Here is a 13054-nt window from a genome sequence, read left to right as displayed (position 1 = left end):
GACAACCTATGGAATGGGAAAAAATTTTTGCAAATGAAACCGAAAAAGGCTTGATCTCCAGAATATACAAGCAGCTTATATGACTTAGTAAGAAAAAAACCAAACAACCCAATCCAAAAATGGGCAGAAGACCTAAACAAGCAATTCTCCAAGGAAGACATACAAATGATCAATAGGCACATGAAAAAATGCTCAATATCACTAATTATCAGAGAAATGCAAATCAAAACTACAGTGAGGTATCACCTCACACCAGTCAGAATGGCCATCATTCAAAAGTCCACAAATGACAAATGCTAGAGAGGCTGTGGAGAAAGGGGAACCCTCCTTCACTGCTGGTGGGAATGCAGTTTGGTGCAGCCACTGTGGAAAACAGTATGGAGATTCCTCAAAAGACTAGGAATAGACTTAACCGTATGACCCAGGAATCCTGCTCCTGGGCATATATCCAGAAGGAACCCTACTTCAAAATGACACCTGCACCCCAATGTCCATAGCAGCACTATTTACAATAGCCAAGACATGGAAACAGCCTAAATGTCCATCAACAGACGACTAGATAAAGAAGATGTGGTATATTTATACGATGGAATACTACTCAGCCATAAAAACCGACAACATAACGCCATTTGCAGCAACATGGATGCTCCTGGAGAATGTCATGCTAAGTGAAGTAAGCCACAAAGAGAAAGAAAAAAACCATATGAGATCGCTCATATGTGGAATCTAAAAAAAAACCAAACAAACAAAGCCAAAGCATAAATACAAAACAGAAATAGACTCATAGACATAAAATACAAACTTGTAGTTGCCAAGGGGGAGGGGGGTGGGAAGAGATAGACTGGGATTTCAAAAATGTAGAATAGATAAACAAGATTATACTGTATACCACAGGGAAATATATACAAGATCTTATGGTAGCTCAAAGAGAAAAAAATCTGACAATGAATATATATATGTTCATGTATAACTGAAAAATTGTGCTCTACACGGGAATCTGATACAACATTGTAAAATGATTATAAATCAATAAAAAATGTCAAAAAAAAAAAACCGAAAAAAGAAAACACTAGAGGATGCGTGCCTCCTTTAAAGTGGGCAGCCCCCACCCAGCTCTTGCTGACTGCTGCCATGTAGAAATCAGGGCACAGGCTGTAAGATCTTCCAAGATTTCAAAAGCACCACCAAAACTAAATTTGTAAACATCCTGATCTTGAAAATGTTGGCTAGTAATTAAGAAAAAAATTCCTTGTGGGCCAAACTTGTCTGTATGGCCTGAGTTTAGGCTTGTGGGTTAAGGCAGCCCTCCCCAGCGCTGTGTCCCTAACACGTTCCTGCAGGGAGAAGGATGCTGTAAGCTAAGACAGCGGGACAAGCCCATATTGGCCTGGGCCCCCACAGAACATTCTTGGTCCCTCATGTGCCACATGGCTGAAGGTGCATCCCATCCACCTGGGGACCCACCAGCCCTGCCATGGGAGACTGGAGCAGCTCAGAGGATCAAGGTGACGGTTACCTTGAGTTTGCTCTGGTAGTCCATGATCTCGGTGCTCAGCTGGAATTTGAGGGTGTCAAGCTCCTGGCATGCAGTCTCCCGGAGGCTCTGGGCCTGCTGCTCGGTCTGGGCCAGCTGTGCCTGCAGGCCAGGCAGTGAGCTGGCTGCCTCCTTGGCCACCTTCAGCTTCTCCTGCAAGCTCTCCTTCTCTTGCTGCAGCTCTGCCACTTGGTGTTCCAGGCCCTCCCGCTCCCTGGAGGCTGCCTCCTTGGCATCCTGAAGCTCCTGGACAGCATGAGCCAGCGCCCCTTCCATCCGCTCTTTCTCCGCAGTCAGCACACAGACCTGGATGCCGAGCTCGGCCGTGTCGGTGTTGGCCCGGTGCAGCTGCTCCTGCAGCTCCGCGTGTTCCAGCTGGGCCTCCTCCGAGCTGCATTTTGCCTGGCACAGCTCTTCCCGCAGGGCTTGGAGTTCCTCCTCCCTCCACTGGGCCTCGCCAGCCCTCTCCTCCTGTAGTGTCCCTTCGCGCTCTGAGCACTGCAGTAGTTCTTGGACATGGGCCCTGTTGAGGGCTTCATTCTGCTCCTTCAGTTGCTGCACAAGGGCCTTGTGCTCCCTCAGAGCGGCCTCGGTCACACTCAACTGGCTCTGCACCTTCTCCTGGTCCCCCAGGGCTGCCTTCAGCTTGGCCTGGAGGTCCACCATCCCCACCTGCAGTCGCTGGGCCTCTCCCTGATGGATCTCCAGCTGCACCTGAGACAGGGCCAGCTGGGCTGCGAGCTCCTGGGGTGTGTGGTCTTGAGGTGGGCTGAGCCCCTGGTGGCCTTTGTCTGCTGTGAGGGTCTCAATCAGGTGGGTCTGCTGGCGGCACTGGCCTTTAAGAGCTCTGAGCTCCCCTGCCCGGGCCTCTGCCAGCTGCCGGCACTGCTCCATCTGCTCCTGCAGTTGCTGGCACTCGGCCTCTTTGCTTTGCAGGGCAGCCTCCTTCTCTGCTATGTGGGCCCTCATGGTCTCCTTGGCCCTCTTCACAGCCAGGAGGCTCGCCTCCATCTGGTCTCCCATGTGCCGGATGCTGGCCTGCTCTGACTCCAGAGAGGTCAGGGAGCCCTGGATGGCTGCCTCCCGCTGCTGCAGAGCTTGGTAATCAGCCTGCAGGGCCTGAAGCTTATCCTCCAACAGCCGGTTGCGCTCAGCCACACTCTGCAGCTCCTTCTCCAGCTCTCTGTTGGCCTGTTGGAGCCTCTCCTCCTGGCTGCCCCCTTGCATCTTGGGATCATCTGTCTGTCCCTCCTGCAGGCCCCTCTGATCCTCCTCCAGCTTCTCGCAGGCCCACTGCAAGGGGGAGCTCAGAGTCTCACTCTTCTCACCCGCCACGGGCAGATCTGGGCCTGGCTGCACAGCAAGTCGCTCCAGCATCCCCACCTTCTGGCTGAGGTGGTCTTTGTCCTGGATGAGCTGCTTCTTCTGCTCCTCCAGGTCACTCACGTGCTGGCTCACCTGTGTCAGCTGGGTCTCCAGGAGCTGCAGCTGCCGTGTCAGGGACCCAGCCTCCTGCTCCAGCAGCTCCTTCTCCTCCTGCTGCCGCTGCTCCTCTCGCCTCACCTCCGCAAGCTCTTCCTCCAGGAAGCTCAAGCGGGCCAGCGACTCCTGTAGCTGGCAGTGGAGCTGGGCTGCCTCCTGCCCCTTCAGGGACAACTCTTCACGGAGTGGGGCCATCTCCTCCACCAGGCGCTCCAGGCTGGCCCGGGCCTCCTCCTTCAGCTGCAGCTCCTTGGCCAGCTGCTCCAGCTGGGCACTCTGCTGCCTGCTGAGCTCCTGGACTTGGGTGTGCTCCCCTTCGAGGGCCTGGAGCTTCTCCCCCAGCTCCTGGATCTCCAGGGCCAAGTCATTGGGGCTGTGCTCTTGCTGTCCCTTTGCGTTTGTGTCTGCCTTCTGCTTGGCCACACCCAGCTGGTCTGGGACATCAGCTGAGTGCTGCTCCTTACTGCCCAGGGAGTCGCGTGTGGCCTTGAGCTCCCAAGCCAGTGGTCGCAGCATGCACTCCAGCCGCCGCAGGGCAGAGTGGTAATCCTCCTCCTTCTCAGCGGCACCCAGCCCCAGGGCCTGCAGGCACGCCTGCAGCTCCTTCACGGTGTTCTCTGTGGCCTGGGTGACCTCCCACTGCTTCTGGAGCGCAGCCACCATGCCAGCGAGGCGCAGGTTGTCCTCGGCGGCAGCGCGACCCCTGTCCTTCTCTACCTGCAGCTGTTCTCCTTGCAGGCTGACAGCCGCCCTCAGCTCCTGGTTCTCTCTGTCCAGCTGCTGCATCCGCTCCTGCAGCTGCTTCTCCCGCACCTCCAGCTGGTCCAGCTCCAGCCGCATATCGTCAAAGCCCTCCAGGGCCTCATTGTTTAAGGGGTTGCTCAGGTCAAGGTTGGAGGCCATCTCCTGAGTCTGGGGAGGAAAAACAAAAACAGGTGGCTTAGGGATGAAGCTACATGGCTGCTTGGCAAAGCGTTAGTTTAATGAGAACAGAAGTAAAAACACAGCAATTACATGACCTAAGGTTAGTCCACTGAGCTATTCAAAGGACTAGAACATCTTCGCTCAAAGCATCACTCAACAGCACACCCTAGAAACATGACGCCACATGCATAAGTTCCACTGAGACTCAGAACTTGCATTTCCCATCCAGCCTCCATTATTGGTAACATAAGGGATGCTGGCTCTTAGAGAAATGAATTTATAGTAAATTACTGTTCACCTACTGCACCATACCCACAATTCCCGCTGTGATTAAACCACAAAATAGGGTAAAAAGTTAGTGTATCCTCTACTCTTTATGCTTCTTAAGTTGATTACTCTTTTTTCATTTTGCTGATTAATTTCAGTATTCTTTCCTATTAAACTATAGGATACATTCACATTTCTAACAAGATTAATAAAACTTACCCTGCCCACTAACATTTACTGAGCACTAGCCTACACCAAGCCCTTGAGCATTGTATGTGTGCAGCCTCGTTCACTCCTTACACCCGCCTTACAAGTTGGAATGACTGTTATGACCCCCATTTTATGGATGGGAGAGCTGAAGTCACCTTCCCAAGGTGACTTTAAAATAATAACCTAGGTGGCGGGTAACAGAGTCAGGATTTGATTTTGCTGCTTTTTAACCATAGTGCTAAACTGCTTCTTTTAAAACACCTCAAGAATTAAAAAGAATTTAACATTTAAAAGGCCTACGTTCCTTTTGGTTGTAAAAACCCGGACTACCCCCAGAAAACAGTGGGTAGTACTGAGGTGTTGTATTTCTGGGGTCGGAACACCAGGAGTCTGAGAACATGACCCTGAGTTGGGAGAGGCAAGGACATGCCCCAGTTGACATGACTGTGAGGGAGTCCCCAGCCCTCCCGGCATTACCTGCAGGTAGCTGCTCACCAAACTGCTCATGCTGGAGCTTCGGCTGGGGGGTCTCCATAGGTAAGCAGAAGAGCCAGTGCCCAATGTCCTCCTGTGGGGCCACAGAACAGACATGCCTGCATCAGAGCAGGAAACACACACACACACTCAGGAAGGCCTTGGTTGTCACTAAGCAACCACATGTTGCACTCCCAGGTACAGCAAGAAGGCAAAGTCCAACAATTTCCAGCAAAGCACACATTCAGGTTGGTCGTGGCAGCTGGACTCTGCCGCTGACGCTTTGTTCCCGCTGCCAAAAAAGAATGAAGTGAATAAAGTGTTTCCCATTTTTGGTTTAAGTTTTCCTAGAACCTTAATATCAGTCATAACTAGTCTACTAGTGAGGAACCAGCAGCAGTCAGTCTGGTAAATAAAGGTCATGCTGTGCCCTGGGCCTCGAGGTCACTGCTTCACATTATGTTACACGTGTGGTGTGGCTGGAAGACCTCTTCTGGTTCATGCACCTGCACTAGACATTTCCCTCACTGCAGAGAATTCTATTTGATGGCACCAGACACTAAATGAAACGCACTTTTACTTGACCAGAATCTCATCCTTAATCTATAATTATTGCATTTTAAACCTTGTTAGTCTCCACAACCTGGCAACTGCATTTCTTAGTATCAACCTGAAAGGCAGTCAAGTCTTTGCATAAAGGAGACGTGTGGGGATGCTCTTGGCAGCATTTCTGTGGTGGAAAAAGCGGAACCAGATGAACTCCACACAGCTAGGGCAACAAATACTATTTATTCACACAATGGAATATTCTATGCCATGGGCCGACAATCTTTAATGTAAGGGGCCAGATAGTGAATATTTTGTGTTCATAAGCCTTATGGGCTCTGACACAACAACTCAACTCTGCCACCATAGCATGAAAGCAGCCATACACAATATGTAAATGAAGGTGTGTTACACACTGTCCTGCTCCACATCAATAGAACTCCATGTGCAAACACAGATAAAAATCTCAAAAACAGTGTGGAATAAAAAAAGCAATTTGCAAAAGGATAGCTATCTCATGATTCAATGTGTGCAAATTTTAAAAACATATACAAAATTAAACTATATATGTACTACCTAGGGGCACACATGTAGCAAAACACAAAAATATTTGGGAATGACATGCATCCACTACAGGGTTGTGATTACTTCTAAAAAGGGAGAAAAGGAGAACGGATGGCAGTGGGGTGGGGCTTTATTCGGATCTATATTTTATTTTTTGGGAAAAAAAATATGCATCAGACATAGCAACAACAACAAAAAACCACAAGAACTAGCTTGAAGGGGCTCCAACTAGCCAAATATGAAATAATTTAAACTTTAAAATAATTACAGTGACAGAATATAACCTAGTGGATAAAATAAGAATTCATGAGTCAATAGTGATATAAATGAATAAATAAATGAGGAAGAAGGAACAGATCTTCCTTATAACAGAATGCCAAGTACTAACACAGAAGGAAAAATGGCATTAGAAGATCACTCTGGTACCCATGATTGTAACTGACTTGGGCAAGATTTACAAAGGGATGCTGAAACCAACAGGAGACAGGTTTAAAAGAAACAGGACAATAACAATCTCAAAATGTCTTCTCATAAGATACATATTACTTACAAAGAAAGAAACAGTAACTTTAGGAGAAACCTGGCCTGCAACACTACCTTAACCAAATGATCATGGTTAGCCTCACTAATAATGAAACAAATCAACATCCTGTGTCTCTGGATACAACGAGCTGGGAAGGACACAATACCTGGGGTACTTCTGCCAAAAATGCTTAATTTGAATCCAATAATGAGGAAACACTAGACAAACTCAAACTGAGGAACATTTTACAAAATAACTGACCTATACTTTTCAAAAATGTCTATGCTATGAAAAACAAAGGCTGAGAAACTGTTACAAACTAAGGACTAGAGGGACAAGACAATTCACTGACATGTGATCCTGGGTGTGCTCCTGAATTATAAAAGACATGACTGGCATAATTGTTAAAATTTGAACATGGTCTGCAGATTAGACAGCAGTACTGTATCAATGTCAATTTCCTGATTTTAATAACTGTACTGAGGTTATGTAAGAGGATGTCCTTGATTTTAGGAAAAACACGATGAAGTACTTACGAGTAAAGGGGAATCCAGTCTGTAACTTATTCTCAAAGGATGCAGGGAATAGAACAGAATGTTTACATAGAGAGAATGATAAAAACAGTTGCAGTAAAATACTGACAACTGGGGAATCCAGGTGAAGGCTAGATGAGTGCTCTGTGCTATTTTTACAACTTCTCTGTAATCCTGAAATGATTTCAAAATTGAAAAGTTCTAAAAAGGACACATAAAGTAAACATGGCAAAAGTGTTAGCTCTTAAACCCTAGTGGTTGGCACATGGGTTCCATGATAGTCAATACTTCTCTCTCCATAGAAAGAATTCCCTAATAAGAAATATGGAAGTTGGAATCTGAAAAAACACCTTATTAACAGAAAGCAAAACAAAACAAAGAAGGCCAGGTTTGAATTCAACCTGAGTCTGATGCCCTGGCCCTGCTGCCCGCCAGGTATGTGATGCTGGGCAAGTCCCTCCACTCTCTGAGCCTGTTTCCTCAGCATCTCCCTCCTGGAGAAGCTGAGAGGATGCAGCTGGATGGCATGTGAGGTGAGTGCCATACTGGTGTAAGAAATGAAAACACAGCAAAGCAACCTTTCTGGCAACACTTACATGGATGAGCTTTTGCTCCCTCTTCTTGTGGCCTCCATGGTAACTTGATCTGTGAGAACACCACTGAGAAAAGCCAACTTGCACCCCCCCACCCCCACGCCAGCAAGTCCCTTAACACATTTGAAAACCTTGGGTTTTGCATATGCATCTCCACTGACTCATACCCGCTGGCCAATTAGGTTAGTTTAAGGCTGGAACCTCAGATGTTATCACTAGTTACAACAGTTACGATTCAACCAAGTCTGTAAAATTAGCAAGAGTAAGAGTTGCAAAGCTTCAGGTAATTCACTGCACAAGCAAAACTGCTTTGGGTAGACTGTGTGGCCCACTTCAAAACCTCAAGTATCTCTTTTCCCCCCTTTTCAACCAAGCAGCTAACTCTTCAAGTACCTGGCAAACGTCGGCCAGGCAGCATCCAGGTCATAGCCCCTCGATGCCAGGTCAAACTGGACGTCGGTCAGCTCATAGAGCTGGCCCACGATGTCAGAGCTCAGCTTTGGCTTCAGAAAGGGGCTCCTTGCGTAGTACCAGTCACTGCAGGGAAACACGAAAAGGAATGGATAAAGACAAGGGAAGAGTGAATTTAATCAGCACTCCTAGTATGGCTCTGCCTCATCAAATTTCAACTCAGGTACTAAAATTAACTAAGGACAGACAGTCAGACATACCCCAATTTGACTTTCACTGTAGGAGCACATAACTCTCAAATAAACTTCCTCTTCTTCAAGGAAACTAATGAAATAAACTAGACACTTGTTTATTTATTATTTATATCATATCTATTCCCCCAAAGAATGTCAGAAACCTTAAATCTGAACTACTTGCCAAGAAAGGGCAGTTGTAGGGGAAAGAATAGTTCCTTTTTGAAAGAAAATCTCATCTTCTATTCCTTCCCAGAGAACTTAATACAGGACACTGAATGCACTGCTAATTTCTCTCCAGACACCAATTTAAAAACCAAGGAACAAAATACCTGCACTTTGAGGTGGTGGTTGTTTCATTTTACGTGAAGCAGTAAAAATTAAAAAGACAACACAGGTGAGTTTACTGAGCTACTTGGCTGATGTCTGTGAACTGGGACACACTGCAAGTCAAGCTGTTTATGACAGTTTTCAACAAACATCCCAACAAAATAACCTTCTAATCAGAAGTGCGAAGGTTCTCAACTCAGTGAATTCACAAAGTCTGGCACGTGTTCGAAATACACCTTTACGCAAATCAATCTTAAAGGTGACAAGGCGAAACAAAATATTTTCCCCCCAAAGTTTTTAACTCAGATGTGATTTCTTTTATTAATTAGAAGAACACTCCTGAGGGAGAGGGGAGGCAGAGCTAGAAAAGGGGTACCAGGCCACCCAAAGAGGTTCAACTGATTGGTACCTGGTCAGATGCTCCTAATCTGACGCCCTCTCCCCCTTCACACGCCTAGTCCCTCTCCTTCCTCCTCCCTGTCCCACTGCGGCTGCAGCCCTTGGTTGCCCATCACCATCTCCAGGGAGTCCAGATATGTGGAGCAGGTGCTGACTCAGTGCCTCATGTGAGGCCCCAGGCTTGGTGGTATTAAAAACTCCACAGGTGACTCTGCTGAGAGGCCAAGGCTGCCACCCACTGGTGCAGGGTGACCAGTGGGGTCTGTTCATTAAAGCCAGCACCAAGGACATGCTATCTGCCGGGGGAAACTACCTGGCACTGGGAGTTAAGAGACCTGGACCCAAGCTCCTGCTTTCCACCTCAACATCAGTGGGACCCAGAGAAAGGCCCTTAGCCTCTCTGAGCCTCACTTTTCTCACCTGCGGAGGCTCAGCGCTACCTGCCCCATGTGCACCAAGGACTGTCGTAGGGAGGGGCAGAAGTGGACGACAGATGTAGGAGGACCCTGCTTGTGTCCTCGTGGGACACAGACAGGCACTGCTACTGCGATGTCATTATTATTATTTTTAAAAAATTTATCACATTTATTTGAGGTCTCCTGCACTTGTTTCAGAGACATTATACACTGTAATGCATACTAGAAAGTGTTGAAAAACTGTCCATTGCACAAACAATAATTTAAAAAGAAAAATACTCAATCCTTTCATCAAATCATGTTCCCATATACTTTAATTCTTTTTATTTATTTTTGTAATTTCTTCATTGTTGCCATTAGGATAGACAGATTTGCATTTTCTTTGATTATTAAACTGTTATGCTCCCTGTTGCCATATAGACTTCCTTATTACAACGTCAAATGATGCCTTGCTATGCCAGTTAAGCTGATCTGCTGTAATTTAACAGCCCTCCCTCACCGGACATTGATGGTTTCCATCCTGTGTACTGTAAGTAGTATCATTATGATGAAGGAGGGGCTTCACGTCATTTTTGAATGGTGTCGGGGTAACGCCAGCACTGTCACGTACTTACCTGGTCACTTTGGTGTTCATGAAGCACTGCTGTAAGGTGTCTGCCAACCTCTGGTGCACCAAGGAGTAGCGAATAAATGCTCTTCCCTTTCCCAGAGATGTTCGGAGCTGGAAAAAGTACATTACATAGAAATGAAGAGCTGTTAGCCTAACTCCAAATACAGACCTGGCCTCATGGATGGCTGGCAAAAACAGATACAGGGCAGAAAATGTCACCCAATTCTACCCTATCCATAAGCTTCACTCATGTCCCTCAAAGAACACAAAACACGTAAAATCACCCCAGAAAGCAAGACCTAAAGTGGGTCTTCTTGCAGGCCTGCATCTGACAGTAAATCTGTCGATTCCAGTAAATGTGTCAAGGAAAATCTAGTCGTGAGAGGCTCAAATATCTACCTGTGGATTCTCCTGGAATGTCATTCTCCCTTCTCTGCTCCATCAGAGTCTCTGGGTTGGAGTCAGACATGAAATGGTTTGATTTAATTTGGAATATTTACTTCGAAAACCACTTGGAGGTAAATGGAGGGCTTCTCACAGCAGCATGCTTGAGGAGCGAGATAGTCTGTTTGGCTAATGCCTGGGCTTGTTTCTGAAGTGCTGGGAGAAGAGATGCAGGGGGAGAGGCCTGAGGGGCTTGGCTGCAGCCAGTGTAGAATGGGGGGAGAGGAGGGCAAAAGGCAGAGGCATGTAAAGGGGACTTTGGATGGATGTGTAACTCCTCCTCTCCATCCATCAGTAAAATCCACATGTCTGTCAATGCTTTCCTGGTTGGATTTCCTTTCCGCTATACCAGCTCACTGCATTTAGCCACAAGGTGCCCAGTGGGTCAGGGCAGGGGTGTCTCTAGGTAGCCCAGTGACATTGGAGTAAGAAGAAATGGGTGTGCTTCTGTTTTATGAAGTCGGAGGTAGAGGAAGGGTCCAGGTGCAGGCCTGTCTTTGAAACCTCTCACTACAGTGCCAAAACACGGCTTCTAAAGAGGTTTCTGAGCTTGTTGTGATGGAGGTGGAGGTGTGCTGGTCAGAGACTCTTGCACGCAGCTGCCAGGATGGACCAAGGGCTAAAATCAAGCTGTCCAAATGGACAGCCACAGAAGACATGTGAGACCAGCTTGCAAATTAGGATTCGCGCTTCCAAAGTTTCAGCCCCAGAAGCTCAAGGTAAGTGGGCAGAACTCTAAACCTGTCAACCTACCTATGTACCTGCTCTGTTAGGCACTGGCAGAGACACAGACCCTCCTCATCCCGTCAAAGGTCAGAAATGTTTAACTTGGTGGCTAGGGGAAGGGGTGGCAATGATTTGACCAAAGGAGGGTCCTAACTCTCCATACAGTTAAGAAACCAATCATGGCACTGGATTGAGACAGGAAGCATGTGGTATGACCTCAAGGACTCGGGGGCACATTAAGTATGGTGTAAACATCCCAGTACACAGCACCTTTTAGCTAAGAGCTGTAAGTTTTCATACCTCTGACTCAAGGAAATAATACCACAATATGAAATAGTTTAAAAAAAAAAGAAGGTGTAAAACCTCAGAAGACATTTCTGTAAGAAGCTTTAAGACATTTCTCCACATGTGTTTTGTGAGTTTGGGGTAGAGGCAGGATGTGTGGAATGAAGGTGGACAGCAGCAACCATTAGCTCTCTCAAAACCACCATGGCATGTCTTCAAGGAATGGATCCTGACAGATGCCCAGGGGAGAATCTTGACACCCACACATCCAAATGCTTTTCTACTGATGAGTGAGGTGAGAACAAAGCATTCAGTGGTGATAACTAGGAAACCTGGGCAGCGGAGAACAGCTGAGCAAGGCATCGTGAAGTGAAGCGAGTCGGTCATTCACACACACACCCACACACCGGCCCTGTGGGATTTAATAAGAGACTCACACAACAGCCCAGGTCTGTGTGCTCCCAAGGGAGGGGCTTGTCGTTATTAATAAAATGGCCATTGTAACAGCATTTAGAACATTTAATTTTTTAAAGGCAAACATTTGAGGCTACATTTTAAATCAAGCCTATTAACTGAATTGATTATATCTGTAAAGGGAGCTATTTTAAAAGGTTTTTTTACACATTCTTTGGGGAAAGGAACAACAGCAGTTCCTTTGCACTACAAATGAAAATACTGCACAATCTTTTTTAGACCTTGTTGAGATCACGGGCCCACATTCTTTACCCAATTCCTTAACTTTTTTTAGCATCTAATCAGAACTCACACGCAGTATTCCGAGAAGCGATATAATGGCAGCCAAGGACAGGAAATCAGCCAAGGTACACAAGAGCTGGCTTGGCTTTAAGCCAGACCACCGTGCCAGGAGCCTGACCGCAAACTACGACCTGGTTCTGACAAACCCATCGCAGTGAAAGGCACAGGGTCCAGGTGGAGCCATTATGAACCATTAGAAGTGGCTGATTAGAGCCTTGGATTGTTTTAGCCCAGACAGCTGCTTCCTGCCCCAAAGGGGCCTAAGGGGCCCAGCAATGCTTCTTATCCATTGACTTTTACCCCTGGCTTGCAGGCCTGGATGGCACTTGATTATTAAAATTAACCAAAGTCTCCAGCAACCCATCTGGCCTAGTGACAGCCCGGTCCATTCCATGCACTGGTGCACCAGAGAGCAGAGTCTTCAAAAGTGATGGAACAGCTGGACCCCACGGGAAACAGAGCCTATGCCAGCCACCAGAAACCAAGTATCTGTGCAAGCGGGGAATGCTTTTTGCTTCTAGAAGTCAGTGTCCCTGGTCTCGTATTGTCTAAAGGTCCGACTGCATTATGAGAAGAGAGAGGAAATCAGCCAAAAAGTAGATGTAACCCTGGGATTTCATGAGCTTGGGAAATAAGGATTAAACTATATTTATTTCCAGACTTCAGCTGTCCAAAGTCTGGACAGGCTTTGCTCCGAGTGGAAGACAAGAGAGTAACAGTGAGAAGGCCCCTCGGTTTAAGGAAAGGACGGTGACAGTGACTTATGACACATTAATCAGGCACCTTAGAGTCCC

General features: G+C 47.1%; 1 protein-coding gene across 3 annotated transcripts in view; it reads right to left on the bottom strand.

Annotated features, from left to right (window-relative positions):
- Positions 1-13054, bottom strand: part of FYCO1 (FYVE and coiled-coil domain autophagy adaptor 1) — a 69123-nt gene that overhangs the window by 40921 nt on the left and 15148 nt on the right. For all 3 annotated transcript variants that reach the window (XM_045509855.2, XM_010945953.3, XM_010945952.3), the window contains exons 5-8: positions 10054-10160; positions 8044-8187; positions 4895-4985; positions 1517-3928 (exon numbers count right to left, since the gene is read on the bottom strand). In XM_045509855.2, the coding sequence (XP_045365811.1) occupies positions 1517-3928; positions 4895-4985; positions 8044-8187; positions 10054-10160 (2754 nt within the window). The remainder of the gene's footprint in view (positions 1-1516; positions 3929-4894; positions 4986-8043; positions 8188-10053; positions 10161-13054) is intronic.

This window comes from Camelus bactrianus, chromosome 17, assembly GCF_048773025.1.
Source record: "Camelus bactrianus isolate YW-2024 breed Bactrian camel chromosome 17, ASM4877302v1, whole genome shotgun sequence".
Classification (NCBI taxonomy): domain Eukaryota; kingdom Metazoa; phylum Chordata; class Mammalia; order Artiodactyla; family Camelidae; genus Camelus; species Camelus bactrianus.
Note: the sequence above shows the minus strand (reverse complement) of the source record. Positions and strands in the feature narration are given on the sequence as shown.